We start from the raw sequence: 22,746 nt of genomic DNA on the forward strand, positions 1-22,746 counted from the left end.
GGACCGATATGGCTTATCTTCAAACTTTAACTATGTTTGGACAAAATATTACTAAGACCATATTTTGGACCGAATCAGCAGATCCGTTCGAGAGTTATCTTGTGCTCCAACCACCTTATACGGTGCCATAGGGGTTTTTTGCAACTTTCATGCTATTTCCTCAGGAAGTATGGACTTGCCCCTGATGAAACTTGTACCGTCGTATGGAGGGCAGTGAATACAACTTGCTAAAACAATCAAAGCGATTCGAGAGATGGCCCTAAACTGATTATTTCCGAAATTTTGTGTGGGAGGTACCCGATGGAGTGGGCCTATTGAGACCATATTGGAACCTCATATTACTCTGGTAGAAAGTTTACACTATACAAAGTATGGACCAAATCGGTCACTTCCTTCAAGAGTTATCGTGCGCACAAACTTTCCGAACATTTTTGAACTTTTATGGGGGAGGTACCTTAAGGAGTGGACCGATATGGCTTATCTTCAAACTAAAACTATGTTTGGACAAAATATTACTAAGACCAAATTTTGAACCGAATCAGCAGATCCGTTCGAGAGTTATCTTGCGCTCCAACCACCTTACACGGTATCAGGAAGTATGGACTTGCCCCTGATGAAACTTGTACCGTCATATGGAGGGCAGTGAATACAACTTGCTAAAACAAAAATCAAAGCGATTCGAGAGATGGCCCTAAACTGAATTTTTCCGAAATTTTGTGTGGGAGGTACCCGAAGGAGTGGAGCTATTGAGACCATATTGGAACCTAATATTACTCTGGTAGAAAGTTTACACTATACAAAGTATGGACCAAATCGGTCACTCCCTTCAAGAGTTATCGTGCGCACAAACTTTCCGAACATTTTCGAACTTTTGTGGGGGAGGTACCGGAAGGAGTGGACCGATGTAGCTCATCTTCGAACTTAAACTAAGTTTAGGTAAAATATTACGAAAGCCAAAATTTGAACCGAATCGGTTCATCCGTTCGAGAGTTATCGTGGACTCCAGCCAGCAGGACAGACAGACAGACGGACGGACATGGCTATATCGACTCCAAATTGTCTGAAACACATTTCGCCCAAACATACTTGGGGTCTAAAACCATTATTTCGATGAGGCACATTTTCATCGTATCAAAGTGTATATACCCTCCTTAGCCTAAAGGCTGAAGGTATAAAAATGGAACAACATATCCAGAGACCGAATGAATATGTTTTCTATATTCCATAGACCAAAGAGAAACAGAGAAGCGTACGTGAGGATGTTCGTGTTATTTTTTTAATGAATTACACGTGTGTGTAGAGACTTTTGGTCACTGAAAGAACCTTTGCGGCTTTAGGCTTCGAACTTTTAAAAACTGATATCGGCACACTATTTTCTTTCGCATAGGAAGCTGTTATTGTGTGATTGCATGCTTTTTCAGTTAGTGGGATAGTTTATGGGGAGAGAGAAATTCTCCTTGAAGGCACGTGAGCACGTTTCTGCCGATAGATGTTATTATGTAAGCCGTATGGTGAGGATTAATGTATTTTTACAGTGTTTTATTTAACTTGCTTTGGTGTGTGTTTAGTTCAAATCTGGTAACTCGTTTTTAACACAGTTGCAGTTTACCAATCGAACTAAAACATTGCACACTTTTCAGATGTGAATGACAATAAATGAATATGAAATCAAAAGCAATATTGGTCCATTTTTACACTGTTTTACAGTGTTTTATCTAATTTGCTTTTCAAATCTGGTAACTCATTTTTCACATAGTTGCAGTTGACCAATCGAACTTAAAATTTGCACACTTTTTAGATTTGAATGACAATAAATGAAAATTAAATCAAAACTAATATTGCCCCTGCTGCCCCGACTACGATAAAATATAATTGAATGCCAGAATTATTTTAACGTTTTTAATATTTTAACGAATAAATATAGGAGATATGAAGGAGTATATACCTATTAAGGGTTATTATGGAGCTACTATGGTATTTTTGTAAGTTTCAGAACACTCCTCTGAAAGCCTTTCCGCCTATAAGTATTCCTAATGATTTAGATATATCATAATAAAACATAAATCTTAAGAAGTCTCTCAAAATATTATACTTAATAGGTGTAGCCTTGGGCAATTCCTTCCCAACTATAAGTACTTCTGTCAATAACACTGTGAACCGAAATTTTGGGGGGTGGAAAATTCCTATTGGAGATGAAAGCCCTTGGTGAGTATATACAGAACCCCGAAGGACAGATTCGCCGTGAGTCGAACTTTCGCGATATGGCGTGATGAATATTTGGCTGGAGACCCTAAAAGCCATCTGGAATCAGCGTTATATCTTTGTTCGCTGTTGTTTAAGCTTATATTTAAGATGACATGTCTTCAGTCAAATCAAATTAGGATTTTTTTCGTAGAACATTTCGACCTTCTAACTCGCTTCCTTCAATGTCCTTTTCGTCCTTTATATCAAGAACCTCAATAAAAGTGGCACAAGATGACATTTTTCAGCTTCGGAATATTCTACAAAAATGTCGCTCGGAAGATTTTAGGTACGGTTCCCAAAGACATAAAATCGATAAAATCATGTTTAAGCGGTCGTTTTTCACTTTTACCCGAATCTTGCTCAGACAGCCCTATATCTATTTATTTCAATACATTATTGTTAACCTATTGATGATCTAGAATTCTGGAAGTCATTAAAACAGTTGTATCTTGTTTTGCTAAGCACGTTAATTTCATTATTTTTTGGAATAAATATCCGGATATCCGAATTATGGAACCGGTTATTCTGATATTAAAACCGAATTTTTTTCCGGTTTTTATGAACCGAATAACCGTATATGTATATCATTAGAAAGCTATTAAAATTGTCCAACAGATATGATTAATATGCATTAGACGTTTTAAGCGGTTATGGTGCTGGAACAAAAAAACGTATTTTTGAACCGTTTCTTAACGTTTGTGAGGATACATTTCTGTGCGTGAAAAAAAATTATGATCATGACCTGGGGGGTGGAAAATTCTTTTTGGAGGTGAAAGCCCTTGGTGTGGACATACAGAGCCCTGAAGGGCAGATCCGCCGTGAGTCGAACCTTTGTGTTATGGCGGGTTGAATTCTGGGATGGTGACCCATTATTGCAAGCGTAAAAAGTTACGTAACTGAATTTCAACTGGGTTAAGGGTGCTACTGGGACAGTATGTGCTAAGTCAAATCGTTTTAAGACGATTTCTGTAGAACATTTACTGTCTTACTCTTATCCTACTCTTTTTGTTGAAGCAGGTATAAAAATATACTTTAAAGAAAAGGAAAGATACAATTTCAGGGTTAAAATATTAAAACAAAAAAATCCTCAGCCGATTTGGCTAGGGCATATCACGAAAATAATCTTACGCCGACATAGCACATACTGTCCCAGTAGCACCCTTAACCCAGTTGAAATTCAGTTACGTAACTTTTTACGCTTGCAATAATAAGTCACCATCCCAGAATTCAACCCGCCATAACACAAAGGTTCGACTCACGGCGGATCTGCCCTTCAGGGTTCTGTATGTCCACACCAAGGGCTTTCACCTCCAAAAAGAATTTTCCACCCCCCAGGTCATGATCATAATTTTTTTTCACGCACAGAAATGTATCCTCACAAACGTTAAGAAACGGTTCAAAAATACGGTTTTTTGTTCCAGCACCATAACCGCTTAAAACGTCTAATGCATATTAATCATATCTGTTGGACAATTTTAATAGCTTTCTAATGATATACATATACGGTTATTCGGTTCATAAAAACCGGATAAAAATTCGGTTTTAATATCAGAATAACCGGTTCCATAATTCGGGTATCCGGATATTTATTCCAAAAAATAATGAAATTAACGTGCTTAGCAAAACAAGATACAACTGTTTTAATGACTCCCAGAATTCTAGATCATCAATAGGTTAACAATAATGTATTGAAATAAATAGATATAGGGCTGTCTGAGCAAGATTCGGGTAAAAGTGAAAAACGACCGCTTAAACATGATTTTATCGATTTTATGTCTTTGGGAACCGTACCTAAAATCTTCCGAGCGACATTTTTGTAGAATATTCCGAAGCTGAAAAATGTCATCTTGTGCCACTTTTATTGCGGTTCTTGATATAAAGGACGAAAAGGACATTGAAGGAAGCGAGTTAGAAGGTCGAAATGTTCTACGAAAAAAATCCTAATTTGATTTGACTGAAGACATGTCATCTTAAATATAAGCTTAAACAACAGCGAACAAAGATATAACGCTGATTCCAGATGGCTTTTAGGGTCTCCAGCCAAATATTCATCACGCAATATCGCGAAAGTTCGACTCACGGCGAATCTGTCCTTCGGGGTTCTGTATATACTCACCAAGGGCTTTCATCTCCAATAGGAATTTTCCACCCCCCAGACTTTGAGCTCCATTTTGTTGCACAGTGTAATGATTACTTTTAGACCAAATCCCGTCTCACATTCCAAATTTCACTGAAATTTAACCTTTCAGCCGAAAATATATATGGAAGCTATATTCAAATATGAACCGATTTCGATATAATTTGTCCTATTTATTTCTAGAACGAACTCCGTCACACATCCCAAAATTTAGCGTGAAATTGGACATTTATAGTGTGTCCAAATCTGAACCGGTCTCGATAGAATTTGGCACATTTATTTTTGGAACTAATTCCGTCAGACATCCCAAATTTCTGCGACATTGGACACATATAGCGTGTCTGATGCATCAAATACAGAAAGTCGGCCGAAAATATATATAGGACCAATATCCAAATCTGAACCGATTTCGATATTTATGTCTAGACCAAATCCCGTTACGCATTCCAAATTTCACCGAAATTGGACATATATAGCGAGTTTGGTGCATAAAATACAGGAAATCGGCCGAAAATATATATGAGAGCTATATTCAAATCTGAAACGATTTATTTCTAGACCTATATAGCGAGTTTGGTGCATAAAATACAGGAAATCGGCCGAAAATATATATGAGAGCTATATTCAAATCTGAAACGATTTATTTCTAGACCAAGTTCTGTAACACATTTCAAATTTCAGAGAAATTGGACATATATAGCGTGCTTGGTGCATAAAATACAGGAAATCGGCCGAAAATATATATGAGAGCTATATTCAAATCTGAACCAGTCTCTATATAATTTAGCACATTTATTTCTAGAACAAATTCCGTCAGACCCTCCAAATTTCAGCGAAATTGGAAATATATAGCGTGTTTAGTGCATCAAATGTGGAAAATCGGCCGAAAATATATATTGGAGCTATATCCAAATCTGAACCGATTTCGATATAATTTGGCATATTTATTTCTAGACCAAGTTCTTTAACGCATTCCAAACTTCAGCGAATTTGGACATATATAGCGTGTTTGGTGCATCAAATGCGGAAAATCGGCCGAAAATATATACAGGAGCTATATCCAAATCTGAACCGATTTCGATATAATTTGGCACATTTATTTCTAGACCAAGTTTTGTAACACATGCCAAATTTCAGCTAAATTGGACAGATATAGCGTGCTTGGTGCATAAAATACAGGAAATCAGGCGAAAATATATATGGGAGTTATATTTAAATCTGAACCGATCTCGATATAATCTAGCACATTTATTTCTAGAACAAATTCCGTCAGACGATCCAAATTTCAGCGAAATTGGTCATATATAGCGTGTTTGGTGCATAAAATAAGAAATCGGCCGAAAATATATGTATATGGGAGCTATATCCAAATCTGAACCGATTTCGATATAAATTGGCACATATATTTCTAGGCCAATATCCATCACACGTTTTAAATTTCAGCGAAATTGGCTATATATATAGCGTGTTTGGTGCATAAAAAAAGGAAATCGGCCGAAAATATATGTATGTGGGAGCTATATCCAAATCTGAACCGATCTCGATATAATTCAAGACATATAGTTCTAGGCCAATATCCATCACACATTCTAAATTTCAGCGAAATTGGAAATATATAGCGTGTTTGGTGTATAAAATAAGGAAGTCGGCCGAAAATATATGTGTATGGTAGCTATATCCAAATCTGAACCGATTTCGATATAATTTGGCACATATATTTCTAGGCCAATATCCATCACACATTCTAAATTTCAGCGAAATTGGACATATATAGAGTGCTTGGTGCATAAAATAAGGAAATCGGCCGAAAATATATGTATATGGGAGCTATATCCAAATCTGAACCAATCTCGACATAATTTAGCACATTTATTTCTTGAACAAATTCCGTCAGACATTAAAAATTTCATTGAAATTGGATCAATAGCATGTTTGGTACATAAAATAAGGAAATCGGCCGAAAATATATGTATGTGGGAGCTATATCCAAATCTGAACCGATTTAAATATAGTTTGGTAAATTTATTTCTACATTAAATTCCGTCACACATACAAAATTTGGAGATTGTATCTGTAATAGTTCTAAAGATATTTGCATACAAAATCTAAATTTTTTGGAGGTACCTCCCGTTTTGATGCTATATCTCCAGATCAAAGCGAAATTTCAAAAAATTATATAGCCTATTTTCATTCCAGGCCATGTAGCAATGTACCCTAAACATTTCAGTAAGATCTGTTCAGCGGTTTTCGAGTCTATAAGGCACAAACAAACGAACAAACAAACAAACGTACAAACAAATTTCAATTTTATATATATAGATATAGATACATTTATTTGTATTTCGTTTGATTTGATATTATCCCTGCAAACATTTGCTATCTGTTTCTTGTCCAATGAGTCGCTTGAATTAGATTGCACAAACGAATGCGATAGTCGCATTCATATCGAAAAAGATCAAGCTCTCGGGAAGAACTGTTCCACTCATTAGATACTTTTTTGAGTGTCTCATTTGACACTGCAGAAAGTTATTAATACGATAATATGGATTTTGCAATGGTAAGCATGCTCGCTTTGCAATCTGAATGCCCGGGTTCGATTCCCAGGCCAGTTGACACCTTTTTTTAAATAACACAATTTTTATAAATAATACATTAATATAAGCTAAACAATGATAAAAATAATCTATACATATAAAAGAGCTTAGTGATGACTGAGTGAGTGAGTGAGTGACTGACTGGCATATCATCGCCCAGACAAAACCGCTGAAGCTAGAAAGCTGAAATTTTGACTGTGGGTTGCTGTTGGTGTGTAGGGGTGAGATAAGGCTGGGTTTTTTTGGAAATTCGACCTAGAAGGGTACGAAAAGTACTAAAAGGTACTAAATATGGTACCCTTTGCATTAGGCAAAAGGGAAGAGCTAGACTTCTGAAATTTGGAATGAGGGTCACTGATGGAGAGTTAGAAAGATGTACCAAAGGGTTTTGGGAAGTTCGACCTCTAAGTGTACGAAAAATACTAAATTTAGTACCAATTGTATATTTAAAAGGATTTAGCTAGAAACTTGAAATTTGGTATGGAAATGAAGGTTGGGAAGTGGAGTTTATAAAAGGAAATGGTTTGTGAAATTCGTACTCATGTGTACGAAAAGTACTAAATGGTTCTAAATTTAGTACCATTTGGATTTGTGTGAAAGGATAGAGCTGGAAATCTGAAATCTGAAATTTGGATTTAAGGTTACTGACGAAGTATAGGATTGAGATATTGGGGTAGTTTTGGAAATTCGTACTTATGTGTACGAAAAGTACTAAATTTAGTACAACTTGGATTTGGATGAACGGATAGAGCTAGAAACCTGAAATTTGGAATTAAGATAACTGACGGAGTATAGGATTGCAATATGGGGGTAGTTTTCGAAATTTGTACTTATGTGTGTAAATTTTGTACAACTTGGAGCTGGAAACTTGAAATTTCGAATTGAGATAACTGTTGAAGTGTACGATTGATATATGGGGTAGTTTTGGTACTTATGTTTACGAAAAGTACTAAATGGTACTAAATGTGGTACAATTGGATTTGGTTGAATGAATAGAGCTGGAACCCAGCAATTTCGTACTTACTTCGTACTAAATATCGTATCCATGGTATTAGGCAAACGGGAATAGCTAGAATTTAGAAATTTGGAACGAGGGTCACTGTTGGAGAGTTATAGAGAGAACCCTTCGGTATGGTTTTTGGAAATTCCACCTATAAGTGTACGAAAAGTACTGAAAGTTACCAAATTTGGTACCAATTGTATATTTTGAGCGGATATAGCTATAATCTTCAAATTTGGTATGGGAATCAAGGTTGGGAAGTGGTGTTGATATAAGGAAATGATTTTGTTAGTTTGTACTTATGTGTACGAGAAGTAATAAATGGTACTAAATTTGGTACAATTTGGATTTGGGTGAACGGATAGAGCTGAAAACCTGAAATTTGGAATTTAGTTTATAGTCGAACTGAAATATGGGGTAGGTTTTGAAAATTCATACTTATGTGTACGAAAAGTACTTAATGGCACTAAATTTGGTAAAATTTCGATAGACCTGGAAAACTGAAATTTGGAATTAAGATTACTGATGGAGTGAAGGACTGAGGTAGTTTTAGAAATTCGTACTTATGGGTACGAAAAGTACTAAACCGTACTAAATTTGGTACAAATTGAATTTGGGTGAACGGATAGAGCTGGAATCCTGAAATTTGGAATTAAGATTACTTTTGGAGTGTAGTTTTGGAAATTCGTATTTATGGGTACGGAAAGTACTAAATGGTACTAAATTTGGTAAAATTTGGATTTGGATAGAACTGGAAACCTGAAATGTGGTATTAAGATTACTGATTGAGTGAAGGACTGAGGAAGTTTTGGAAATTCATACCTATGGGTACGGAAATACTACATGGTACTAAATTTGGTACAATTTAGATTTCGGTGAACGGATAGAGCCTGAATCCTGAAATTTGAAAAGTACCAAATGGTACTAACTTTGGTATAATTTAGATTTGGGTGAACGGATAGAGCTGGAATACTGAAATGTGGAAATAAGATTACTGTTGGACTGTAGGATTGAGTTAGTTTTGGAAATTCGTACCTATGGGTACGGAAACTACTAAATTTGGTACAATTTAAATTTAGGTGAACGGACAGAGCTGGAATCCTGAAATTTTAAATTAAGATTTCTATTGGGGTGTAAGATTGAGCAAGTTTTGGAAATTCGTACTTAGGGGGTACGAAAAGTACTAAATGGTACTCAATTTGGATTTGGGTGCACGGATAGAACTGGAATCCTTAAATCTGGAATTAAGGTTACTGATGGAGTGAAGGATTGTGGTAGGTTTTTGAGATTCATACTTATGGGTAAGGAAAGTACTAAATGTACTTAATTTGGTACAATTTGGATTTGGGTGAACAGATAGAGCTGGAATTTCGTACTTATGGGTACGGAAAGTACTAAATGGTACTAAATTAGGTACAATTTAAATTTAGGTTGACCGATAGAGATGGAATCCTTAAATTTGGAATTAAGATTACTTATGAAGTGTAGGATTGAAATAGTTTCGGAAGTTCGTACTTATGGATAAGGGAAGTACTAAATGGTACTAAGTTTGGTACATTTTGGATTTACGTGAACAGATAGAGCTGAAATCCTGAAATTTATAATTAAGATAACTTATGGAGTGTAGGATTGATGTAGTTTTGGTGTACGGAATGTACTAAATGGTACTAAATTTGGTACAATTTATATTTGGGTGAACGGATAGGACAGGAATCCTGAAATTTCGAGTTAAGGTTATTGTTGGAGTGTAGGGCTAAGAAAGTTTTGGAAATTCGTACTTATGGGTACGAAAAGTACTAAATGGTACTAAATTTGGTTCAATTTGGATTTGGGTGAACTGAGAGAGCTGGAATCCTGAAATTTATATTACTGTTGGAGTGTAGGATTGAGATTGTTTTGGAAATTCGTACTTATGGTTATGAAAAGTAATAAATGGTACTAAATTTGGTACAATTTAGTTTTGGGTGAACGGATAGGTTGGAATCCTGAAATTTGGAATTACTGTTGGAATTCGTACTTGCATACGAATTATTATGAATAGAGATGCAATTCGGAAATTTGGTATTATAGACCCTCTTGATGTGTAGGGTTGAGATATAGATGTGGATATACGTACAATAAGTGTACGAAAATTACAAAATGGCACAAAATTTGGTTCAAATTGTTATTGTGTAAGTTAGTAGAGCTGAAATTGTGAAATTCGGTATTATGTATACGTACTTATGTATACGAAAAATACTAAATTGCGGTTGGGATTTAGTTTTGAATATGGTGGAATTTCGAATTATTGTATGAGGGATGGTGTTGGTGTTGAGATAAGGACTTTGTGAAATGCAGTCAAATTCTGAAATTAGGCTGAGGGCTGGCTGACTTATTCAGAAATACGAAATGTACTAAATTGTATTAAATTTGACGTTGGTTTAGCAATGAAGCTGGGATTATATAATTAGTGTGTGAAAAGTACAAAATTGCAATAAATTTGATATTGGGCTAAAGAATAGAAGTGGAATTCTGGTATATTATTTATTTGTCAGGTTCATTGTTAGAAGTGGTCGTACAAGAATTATGCTAGAAGTATTAAGTAATACTAAATATTGAAGCACTGGTATTGAGTGAATCGATAAATGAAATTTGTTGTGAGGATCTCTGTTGAGATTGGATCAGAATGTTTATTAAAATCCACCTTTAAATGTATAAAAGGTTTCTACATGTAATGGCATTGGGTGAAGAAGTAGAGCTAAAACTGTAACATATGAGTTAAGGTTCTGGATTCTAAAAATTGTACTGAATAATGTACTATTGTTTCTATGTTAACACGAATTCGGTTTCTAAGTAATGTAATAATTGTTCCACAAACATCCCCGACGGGACAAGGGAGACTTCTCTAATACCAATGAGTGCACCCCGATTCATATTAGCTCAATAATATGGGACCTACTGTTTATCGCCGAGTCCGAACGGCGTGCCTTACGACACCACTTGTAGAGAAGTTTTACATGGCTGAAATACTCAGGAAATGTCGCCAACATTTCTGAGGGGTATTTTGCCACCGTCGATCGATCGGTTTTCTAAATTTTGATATCACAAATTCCAAAATTCGGTGGATAAAATGTTCAAAATACCCATACCGTTCTAATAAAACATGGACTGAAATTTAAAATGTAGGCCGCTGTTGAAGTGTCGAGGTCTTTGTTTGAGATTCAAACAAAACATGTACGAACAGTACTTGAAAAAAATTAAATATCAATTCAAATACATATTAGCATTAGTACATGTAAAAATGTTCAGTGTTCACCATATTAAATATTGTTTATTTGAATATTATTCCTTTTCCGCATACGAAGTAGCGGGCATTTTGCTAGTAATAAATAAAAAATAACAACAATTTATTTATATTTTTCTTTAATTTATTTTTTTATTTTATTTTTATTTATTGTTATTGTTGACCAGTTGTATCGTTAATCCTTTGTTTGAGTTATTTTTGGCTTTTTGGTTTTTTTTATTATTTAATTCATTATTTTATGCGATTTTGTTTTTAGAATTTTTCAGGAATTGTCGCTTATATTAATTTTGTCATTTGAAAAATGTGATGTCGCCTGACCTGGTAATCCAACCCCGGACATTCAGATTGCAAAGCGAGCATGCTTTCCATTGCACCACCGTCGCATATAACTTTCTGTATACAAATGTCTTATTTGTTCAAATTACTACAATTCTAAAAATAAATGTAAGCTATCTCATTTGTATCCAAATGGACAATGGAAATTAGATAGACATCATAATGATACAGAATTGTTAGTGTTATTTGCCTATCGTATTTTTTTTCTAAATGGTGACTGGATACGATGCAATTGGCATAAAAATGTAGTTGTTATTGTATATTAGACAAATGTCGCATTTTTACAGAAAATTAGACACCAAAAACTTCCTCATTTATAAAATAAGATTGTAGTGATATCGATTGTTACCGATATTCACACCTACAGATCCCTGTAGATCCCAATAATCACATCTGTAGATCAATGTAATTATCAATCACTAGATCCCAGTCATCAGCTGTTTCAATCATCTATTTAGATCATATGTTATTTATAACAACAAATACTGTTTATGTTTAAGGATGATAGAAAATAAGAAAACTAGGATTAAGAAAATAAGATTAGGAAAATACCGTTATGTATAATATATAAGGACTGAAATTTATCAAATAAAACCAATCAAGTTTTTACTGCCGATTTGTTGGCAACCAGAAAACAACTTCTTTTATTTTGCGCTCTTAAGTGCAAATAAACAATGTTTGCACCGGCATTTTTAAGTGCCTGCAACTCACAAAATATTAGTTGCCAGTGGCTTTATTAAAGAGCCGGCAGAAACCCCTAGGCAGGCCTACACTAAACGAGAGGTTATTCCTTAGAAAAGTGTGTTGTAACACCATAAGATAAAACTAACTTCAGATTGCCTGTAGGGTATCATAATTTGCTTTGATGGTGTTAGGCTATAATGGAATAATTTAAGACACAATAGAATCATTGTTTGTCTCATCATATTGTACAAAATGTTCTTTGTGGAAGGTATGTTTAAAATAATCTTAGTCTAAGATTATGTTTAGATGACATCTTTTTATTTATAGTAACAATCTTTGACAATACCAAATTGTTTGGAATATATTGTGTGATAATGTCATGTTTGAGAGTAAAAGGAATTGGAATAAATAATAGTTAGTATACTATCGTACTCGTTGTCCATGTGCTTTTAAAACTCAAATTTTGAGAAAATATTGTGGAATGTAAAATAATCTTAGACTTTAAGAGTGTTTACATTTTGTAAACTTTTTTAACCACTCCTTTTGTACTTTTATTAGTGTGCAACCAGAAACGTGTATTTATCTTAATGCTTGTGATTTCAAGAACACTCATGGTTTAAATGGAAACATTAGTGATTAGTGATTAATGTCAAAGGAAATGAAAAGTTAGATTTGCAGTAAATTGAGTTCAAAGAATAACCGATGGATAAATAATAAATTCTATCTTCAGAGAAAAAATTAAAGTCATTTATTAATACTTGTTTATTTCCTGCAGTGTTCGAAAACTACACTAAGGTACCGTACAATAACGTTTTGTAGCGTACCTAGCATGAAAAGTTACACTACGATAAGGTACAGTACATGTACAAACTTTAAAAAAAATTTTAGCGTTTGTGTACATACACCCAACGATAATCGTAGCGTACATGTTTGGTACGCAACCACAATTTTAAAGTAACAACCACGTACCCAACCGAATTGGTTATAAATGTTGCGTGTACATTAAAAAACCACGTAGCGTACATCATTATGCACCCTAAAAACAAATGGAGGTTGCGTACACCTGAGTGATGTTTATAAAGAAATATAAAATATGAATGGCATGAGGAAAAATGCAACCATAAAAATAAGAGTGAATATCGTATAAATAAAATACAAAAGTAACTATATTTATATTTAGCCAGTAAATATGAAAACATTTATTTATTTTATAAAAAATTAACGAATATAAAAAATATTAACATACTAAAGAAAATAGAATTTAACAGGAGAAAGCTCAACTTTCATAATTGAAATCCCCATTAACTTTTACCATTTATATATGCTCAAGATTTGTTGCTGACATGCGGTTGCGCTGATCAGATAATATGTACTTCATAGCAGAAAATAAGCGTTCCACGCTTACTTGGGTTGACGGTATTGCCTGTACAATATTAGCAATCTCACTGATGATGGTTTTCTGAGAGTTCCAAAACGCTATTATATTTTCATTTAGTGGCAATCTTGATTGCCGCTCATAATTGGCAAAATCAGCTTCTAAATTGTGTAAATTAGATGAACTCGGAATTTCTGTGGTAGGATCTATAATTTGCAGATAATCGGAAAATGATTTGGCTGCATCTGGTCTACTCGGTGATGGAGCTTCCTCTAATATTGGGTGACTTGTATTGTGTTCTGAAACATAAAAGATGAATGATATAAATAAATAGGCATTGTTCTGGTTTACTTAAGCAAACTTACCTTCTGTTGAGTTCATGCGTTTATATAACGATAGTATGTAGTTCTTCGCCCTTTGTTTTTGTTCGCAGGTTAAGCATACTTTGATTCGTGGATCCAAGAACACAGCTGCGTTAAACAGTTCATTTTCTAAAAGTTTATCCTTTCTTATCTTCAAGGACTCCTTGAGAAGGGTTTTCATGTTGCTATCCGGTAAAGCGTCAATTTGAAATGTTATATCCATAACAATAATGTATAGTTCACTATAGCACAACTGTTCGCTTTGTAACTTAATGGTAGCATTGTAAATAGGTTTAAATAGTCCCAAGAATTCAGTTGCGGAAGACCATTCATCAGATTCAAGAAATAAATAAGGATAATCCTTGCTTAGTGTATTTATAATTTCCTTCATTTCCAGGCATCTTTCAATCATTTTATATGTTGAATTCCAACGTGTTGCACAATCAATGATAGGTTTTTTGTAGAGTTCACTTCTTAGAAAATTTAAAATCGTTTTTTTTTACTTCTAAGTTTTTTTTACCACGAATCGTATCTTATCGACATTGTCTTTTACTGCCGACTGTTTCAGAACATCGTTTACACACAGTTGGAGAGTGTGAGCACCACAACGAATGCTAGTAATTGTGTTCGATGAGATGTTAAAATCAATTGATTCAAATGTGTCAATAGCTATTCGGCAATCGATATCATCTTCATCTTCTTCGAAATCCACGGCATCATTACACAGTTCAGGATTCGTACAGTTTTGAGCATATTTGATCCGTTGTTAATAGTTAAAATATTACGTATATCAACATCATATTCCTTTAGCACATCCAGTATAACTGTTTTTAAATATTCAGAAGTGTGACTTGATCTAAGCTCCTTTATAGCCAACGTTTTAACAACGATTTTACCATGTTTAATATACTGAACATTAATACCCAGCATACTTAAGTCCAGCCTTGTTGCGACATCCATCTCACGATGGGGCCAATGACAGGTTTTCGAGGCAACAAATCACTGGGGCAAGCTAGACCTTCCAAATTGTGTACAGATGTTTATAATGGGCTTAGAAACTAATATGCCAAATTTGGTTTATATCGGTCCATATATACATATAGCTCCCGTATATATGTTCGTCCGATTTCAAGCAATTGATGGACCAAACACGTAAATACTGCCCAATTTTTATGCGATTTGGGAAATACCACGGAATTAGGACTACAAATAAGTTTGCCAAGTTATCTTGAAATCGGTTCAGATTTTGATATTGCTCCCATATATATTTTCGCCCGATTTTAGGTATTTGGTCACCAATCCCGCTATGTATGTCCAATCTTGATGAAATTTGAAATGTGTGACGGATTTTGGTATAGAAACATTTTTGGCAAATCATATTGAAATCGGTTCAGAATTGGATATAGCTCCCATATATGGTAACATGGGGCGCCTTCGCCACTGGGGCGGCTACGCCATCGCCGATTTTCTCGCACACTACAAATGATAGAAAAAATCCGTTAAAGGAAAAATTGTGAGTTTAATGTAGATCTATCATCTCCCAAAAGTTGGCAGTTGTGTCATAGGTACGATAGCGGACGCAAGCGGTTTTGTGTTTTCAGGGTATTGGGAAAAATAATTATGGTAGGTATTTTTTGTGATATCTTCTTTACCTTTTGTGATATCAAAAACACATTTTATGCCGTTAGAAGACAACTACTGAAGAATATAAATCCCAATAATTCGCATGAAAAAAGCAATTGCAAATGTCAATATATTAATATTATAAAATATGTAAAGGGTGGGGCGCCTACGCCATTATAGGGTCGTGGTGGGTTAATGTTAGAAATTTGTCATGTTAAACTTAAATTCTTTATACCATAGATATCCCACACTATAATGTGAAATTAAAATCAAATATTATCTTAAACGTATCTTGTTTTAGTTATATTATGATTTTTGTAACTAAATTCAAAGTACCTACTTCACCGCTAGAATCGGTTACTTTTTGTGAATTTTAAAATCATTTTTGATTATTCAATAGAAAACACGTTCTTTTTGGCATAATGTTGATACTTAAGGAAGACGTGTGGTAAATTACAGTTTAGAGTCCGTTGGAGAATGTTCAATATCGATGGCGAAGCTACCCCATGGGTGGGGAGGCTTCGCCACTTTTTAGCCATTTTGTAAATTCTCAAAAATAATATTTTAAAAACAAAATTATAACTATTTATATATCAAAACTTATAGTCCAGATATGCTAATATTTGTACCAAAAATAATATTTGAAAAAACTTTAACGATGTTGGTATGAGAACATTTTGAACAAAAACGTGGCGAAGGCGCCCCATGTTACCATATATGTTCGCCCGATTTCAGGCAAATGATTGACCAAGCATGCAATTTCCATCAAATTACAACAAAATTAGGAAAATGTTACGGAATTCGGACTACAAATAAGTTTTTCAAGTTATATTGAAATCGGTTCAGATATAGAAATAGCTTCCCTATATACATACATATGTTCAAATTTCATGGTTTTGTCTGTGGTTTGTTATAAGTTAATAAAACAAGGTTCCAAATTTAGTAAAAATCGGCTAAGATTCCGCCACAAAAGCCAAAGTTTGTCTGCGATATCTTGGAAATTACATATTATAATTATATACATCTATTAATTTTTTCCGAAATCCAATTGATAACATTAATGGGTTTCCGATTATTCTCCAACCAAAACATAAAAATGTCCATATTTTTAACTATTACGACATCTGAAATCAGATTTTTATGAAAAGGCGCAGCTGGGCGCAGCAAATTTTTTCACAAAATGATAGTACACATTAATACCTTTCACCACATATATATAATATTCTAGATCTACCTAGATCTCAAAAGTTATACTCCAGAGAACACATGGATAAAAAAGCAAAATACTCCAAAAAAGACACAACATCTTAACTCAAAAATACATTTACCACACATAACATTTTTATTATTTGTTAACACTATCTTATTTTACATACCCATTGAAGAGCTTTCCATTTTTAAAAAATATAAAAATGTTGAAATGTTCTTTTTGGCGCCTAAAATGCTTTCACTACTTATTTATAATGAATGTCGGAAAATGATGCATAAGAAAATATGTCACCATTGCCAGATCAGTATGCCGCTATGTGATGTTACCAGATTGATTTATTTTTTTATTTTTAGTGATTCAGAGTGTTGGCAATCGAAATCCGTTATTATTTTTTTCAAATTGTTCACTTCAAAAATTGACTTTTTGCCTCGAAAACCTGCTATTGGCCCCATCGTGCATCTTAAGGGAAAATAATATCCCTTTAAGATCGTTTGAGATTTCCGTTTTAATATTTTTTAAGAAAGCGATAATTCGTTCCATTACGTTATGTTCATTTACAGTTATCCCGAGTACACTTAAAACAGGTTCTATAAGAACTTTGAAGGCTTTATCTTCGGCCATATGTAAAGGACGGCCATTTTTTGTAAAAAGTTCCACCAATGCTGTTTCAATGTTTTTTGGATTCACACTTTTTTTAATAATACTTTGATGACTCTTTTTTCTTTTACGTTTTCCCGTTTTTGATCAATATAGTCCGCATACAAATCGGGATGCACAATTTTCAAATGTCGCTCTAAATTTGTGGAATGCCAATTTAAAACATTGTTGACACAATTTTGTAAATTGCACATTGTTTGATTTGATTCGTTTGTACTGAACATATCACGAAGAACAATATTTTTTGGTCTTAGCATTTTTATTATTAGTTTCACTCAACGTTTAAAAATGAACTAAATAGCATTTTCGGGGGTTCTTTGCATATAAAGTTTGCAAAAAATGAATTTTGTTAAAAAATTACGCTACCTGCAACTATTCCAAAGGGTTTTCGCGAAATTTTCCGTAAATTATACAATAAGACTACGAGTGTAACAAACTCAAAAACTAGATCATTTATGTGGTACCTGAATGGTTATAATTTATTACAATACACAAGAAAGGTAAAAACCAATATTGCGGTTTACAATTTTTTAACTCATAATTTTTATGATGTAAAAAAGGACAGGTACTTTATGGTGTTGGTGTGCGAGGAATAATATTTCCACCTAGTTCTGACTTTCTAACTTATCAAAACCAAAAACTCAGATAATTCTACCTGTACACAAACTATAAAAATATAGCAGACCCAAAGACCGGATGTTGCCGTCACAGTTAGGTACCAGTCCTTGGGTACCTCAACGGCAATTCATAATTTGGAAAAACACAAAAAAGCAAAAAGTAATTTTTATTGTGGTGGTGTAGCATTTCTTTTTGTAAGATGATGTTGATACTGAAACAACTTACTTGAAACTGTTACTTACTGATGCTTTCTTGACTTTGCTAAAATATTGAAAATGAACCACCTGTTTTCACAATACAAATGATACGATTTTTAATAATAAAAAAACACATCCATAACCTACAGCCCTATAGCAACCCTTTTGTAAATTGTCTAGATTTTAGATATTCGATGAGAGCGTTTTGTTTAGGCATTACTAACTTCTTGCATATGTATTTATGACATTTAAATAAAGATATTTATAGTCCTAATTAGTTGAAGATACATATTCATTTATATTTACTTGTATTTCATTTGTATATATTCCACAAAAATTAAACTTAATATTTTTAATACCTTATTAACCAAACAAATGTTAGTGTACCCTAGCAACACTTTCTTTCTGAAGGTACATTATGATGCACTCTACGTTGTTTTTTAATGTACGCGCTGATGTACGCAACCTTTTCGGTTGGGTACGTGGTTGTTACATTACGATGGAGGTTGCGTACCAAACATGTGTGTTTGACGAACTTTTCGAATCTCGTTGGGTACACTTACATAAACACTAAAATGCATTTTTAATGTTTGTGTACGCGTACATAAACTTTATATTTTTTTTAGTGTTTGTGTACATGTACGGTACCTTATGATAAGGTACTGTTTGTTTCCGAACACTGATTTCCTGTGTATAAATTGCTTCAATGGTTGTTAAAAATTGTTGTCGATTGCTTCAATGGTTGTTAAAAATTGTTGTCGACTTTGACTTTGTCGCTTTATTTCTTCCAGTCTTCAATAATTAGTCTTCAAAGTTTAACTTGTAAATCAAGGAATTTATACTCCGACAAACATAGAGATTTTGTAAAACAGAATAACAAATAAGCATCCTTGTTGCTTTTCTCACTCCTTTTCAAAATTTCTAAATCAAGATACTTTTTCATGCATTGCATTCATGTTTCTACTTTCCTAAACGGAATTGTCAAAGGAAATGAAAAGTTTGACTTTCGCTTTTAGTAAATTGATTTCGAAGAATAAATGTCGGCGGAAAAGAAATTTCTTAGGCAAAGAAGGGGAAATTCATTTATAAAGACTTGACTTCCTCTTTAAATTAATAATTGCTTCAATGAAAAATTAACAAGTGTTATCTATTTAGGACTAAAATTTAAACCGGTAAGAATGTTTTTTAAGGGCTTGTATTGAATATTTAAAATGTTGCGCTTTAATGGTAAAATAGAAAATAGTTGTTATAATAACTAAAAAGCTTTAAGTTTTGGCGGACCGAACTATTTATTCCATGCATTATGAAATATTCTGAACTAAAATATAATACATAATTAGTTTTGTTTTTGCTACGAAAGTACCTATTCACAGATATAGCTATGTATGTCTGTAATTTGTTGTGAGGAAGTTTTTTTAACCACCATAAATGTCAACTAAAAGCCAATTTGAAAATGTAGGTTACTTACTTACTTAGATGGCTTTTATACTAAACAGTTGTTCCATAAGCCGAACTAAGAATAGATTTCCAAAACCACCGATCTTTACTTTCGCTTTACTTCATCAAATTTTGGATGCTATGTTTTGTGATATCTTCTTCAACTTGGTCTTTTCCATCGGAGTTTTGACCTTCCCTTGGGGCGTATACCGTCGAGTGACTCGTATACAAATGCCTATCTGGCGGGGCACAGTGCGAAATATGAGCACTTTAGCGAATTTTGCAAAAATGTCTCTTATATTAGTGGATAGTGTGGGGCTTAAATTGGGCCACATAGGCCCGCGGTTTCCCGTAGCGTGCATGTAACGCCGACTGCCGTTTTTACGTTTTACATTCATTTTTTAATCGATTTTGCTGCAAATTTGTATATTCAGTTTTCAGCGGATAGAAAACATATGTACAAAATATTTTCAATATAGGTCCGCGTTTAGGTATAGCCCCCATTGAACGGTACCGGTAGATAGGACCTATATAAATGTTACAGAGACATTTTCCAATGTATTTGGTTGTATTTTGGCATTTTATGTTCTTCGTAGATAGAAAACCACTGTGCGAAATATTAGCATCGTAGATACGCGTATATAGCCCCCATATGACGGGTTTCTTCATGTTAAGTATTTTAAATGTTGAAGACAAAAATTGCAACCGATTTTGATGAAAATGAAAATGTTAAAATATTAGCGAATAAACATCCTCCTCACATAAAATCTGTCAACATAGGTCCACTTCTGGGTGACAACCCTACAAATCCATTAAGGAGTAAAATGTCAATATTTTTTTGTTTTCATTTGTAGCTATAATGTTTATTGGTCTATTAAGCATTAATTTTATTAATAATGTCTCTCAGATCAAGTGCAGTTTGGAACTGCATTACAATTTGCAACGTATATTGGTACTTGTACCACAGCATCCAAAAATTTTGCACTATATATAAATCACCAACATTTACAGGTCAAAACTGTGAAAAATTGCGAGAGGATTCTTAATTTAACAGAAATCATCATTTGTTAGAATTAGTGAGTCCATTTCTTCAAAACACAGTCAACAATGGCGTTCATTGCCACGTTCGACTTCCACTTTGGAAAATGCAATTAAATGAAATTTCCGCAGTCATTAAAAAAAAACTCCGAATTTCTCCGAAGACCGCAGGTTTCCGCAGCTTTATGGCTTTGCGAACAGAGGAGACCCCAAACTTTCAGATCATATGTATCTTAACACGGAAATGTACGGAACTCACTTTTGAAATATGCACGGAAAATAAAAAAACTAATTTTGAAAACTTCAAAAAAGCACTTTTTTCCAATTAAAATTAAAAATAAGAGTTTTTTGCATTTTTTAAATATCATAATTGGTTTGTAAAATATTAAAAAAAATAAATCATGGCATACTGACTTACCATTTGTCCGCGCCACTCTATTTTTTTAATGAATCAAAATTATATTTCTTAAAAAAAAAAAAAATTATGAAACAAAAGTGCAACTTTAAGTGCATTTTTAAGTCGTTTCGCGGTGTAAATCGCCAAACTGATTATGGATCATTTGCAGTGGAGTACTTAGCTAACGAATTCAATAAAAATTTAATTAATGTTATGTACTTCAAAATTCCTTAAAGTTCCACTAAATTTTCCATATTTCGCACTGAGCGGGGGAATCTTTATCCATCCTACTGACATGGCCAAGCCAACGCAATCGTTGTAGTTCGAGACATGTTGCTATATCGATATGGGACGGCTGGTATATCTCGTGCTTCATTCGACGTCGGTATTCACCGTCAACGCATATTAGTCCATAAATCTTCCTAAGAAGTACCCATAAGTACGGGTAGTATCGGTGTCTGGTAGAGTGTACGTTTTTTTTTTGACGAGAGGTGGTTTTGCTTTTAAACTGTTCACTTAGACCAAAGTAGCATCTGTTGGCCAATATTATTCTTCTCTTTATTTCAAAACTTAATGTTGTTAGTTTTATTTATGGCTGTGCCGAGGTATATAAAGTCATTTACTACCTCAAATTTCTAATTATCAACATCCACAGCTGGTCCGAGTCTACTGCACGTCTAGCGTGTTGACAACATAAACTTCGTCTTTTTCGCCGTTGACTGCCAGACCCATTTTGGCAAACTTTTTTCAATTTTTGCAAATGTGGCTATTACGGCTCGCTTTGATCTACCTATTATGTCTATGTCATCTGCGTATGCAAGCAATATTACATCTTTATTGTATATCGTGCTGTTTTTATCTCTGGTCGTATACAGGGTTTAAAATGCTAACGCCATTTTAGCAAAAGCACCAAAAAGTTGCAGCTTAGCCTGCTAAAATTTCTCCGAAATATGTTTAGCAACAATGAAATACAGCACCATGTAGGAACAAATTTCATAAAAATATTGATAGCGATGCTGATGTTATTTGATATTCTCGCTATAATAAAACAGCATCGGACACACATACTCATATTTTGCAGCACACATGATCAGCACAAATCAGAATAGAGAATAAGCAAAAAAGTTTCAACGGCTGAGCCAGATTTTCAGCAAACAATTGTTTTTGAGATCAGGGTTACCAGTGTAATACAGTAAATATCACAATATAATTAATTCCACTTTTTCGTTCAAAGGATATGTGAATTTTTGGTGAAGCCCTTTAATATTTGTTTTTGTTAGTTTTAAGCAATTATAATTAGTATTTTTTTATGTTCTACCATATGATTGAGGCATTTTGACATTAAATGACACCTTTTTTGTTACTGCGTTGGTAACACTACTGACAAAAACACCCCTCGATTGTCGGTTTGCTTCGACAATTGGTCAGCCGAGTGCTTAATATGTAGCGCGATTGTCGATTATGCCTAACGAAAAAAGCTTGGGCGTAAAAAACGAAATAATCAAAAATTTACAAAAATAAATATGCGTACGTTTGCTTATTTAGCCGTCTAAA

General features: G+C 33.9%; 1 protein-coding gene across 1 annotated transcript in view; it reads right to left on the reverse strand.

Annotated features, from left to right (window-relative positions):
* LOC141403205 (uncharacterized) overlaps positions 1–14,308 on the reverse strand; it is a 34,393-nt gene extending 20,085 nt beyond the window's left edge. Inside the window, exons 1-2 of the mRNA XM_073985386.1 lie at positions 14,019–14,308; positions 13,839–13,952 (exon numbers count right to left, since the gene is read on the reverse strand). Coding sequence (XP_073841487.1) covers positions 13,839–13,952; positions 14,019–14,238 — 334 coding nt within the window. The 5' untranslated portion in view covers positions 14,239–14,308. The remainder of the gene's footprint in view (positions 1–13,838; positions 13,953–14,018) is intronic.
* Positions 14,309–22,746: the final 8,438 nt, after the last annotated feature.

Source organism: Musca autumnalis, unplaced genomic scaffold (assembly GCF_047663935.1).
Source record: "Musca autumnalis isolate F117 unplaced genomic scaffold, ASM4766393v1 scaffold_4, whole genome shotgun sequence".
NCBI classification, from domain to species: domain Eukaryota; kingdom Metazoa; phylum Arthropoda; class Insecta; order Diptera; family Muscidae; genus Musca; species Musca autumnalis.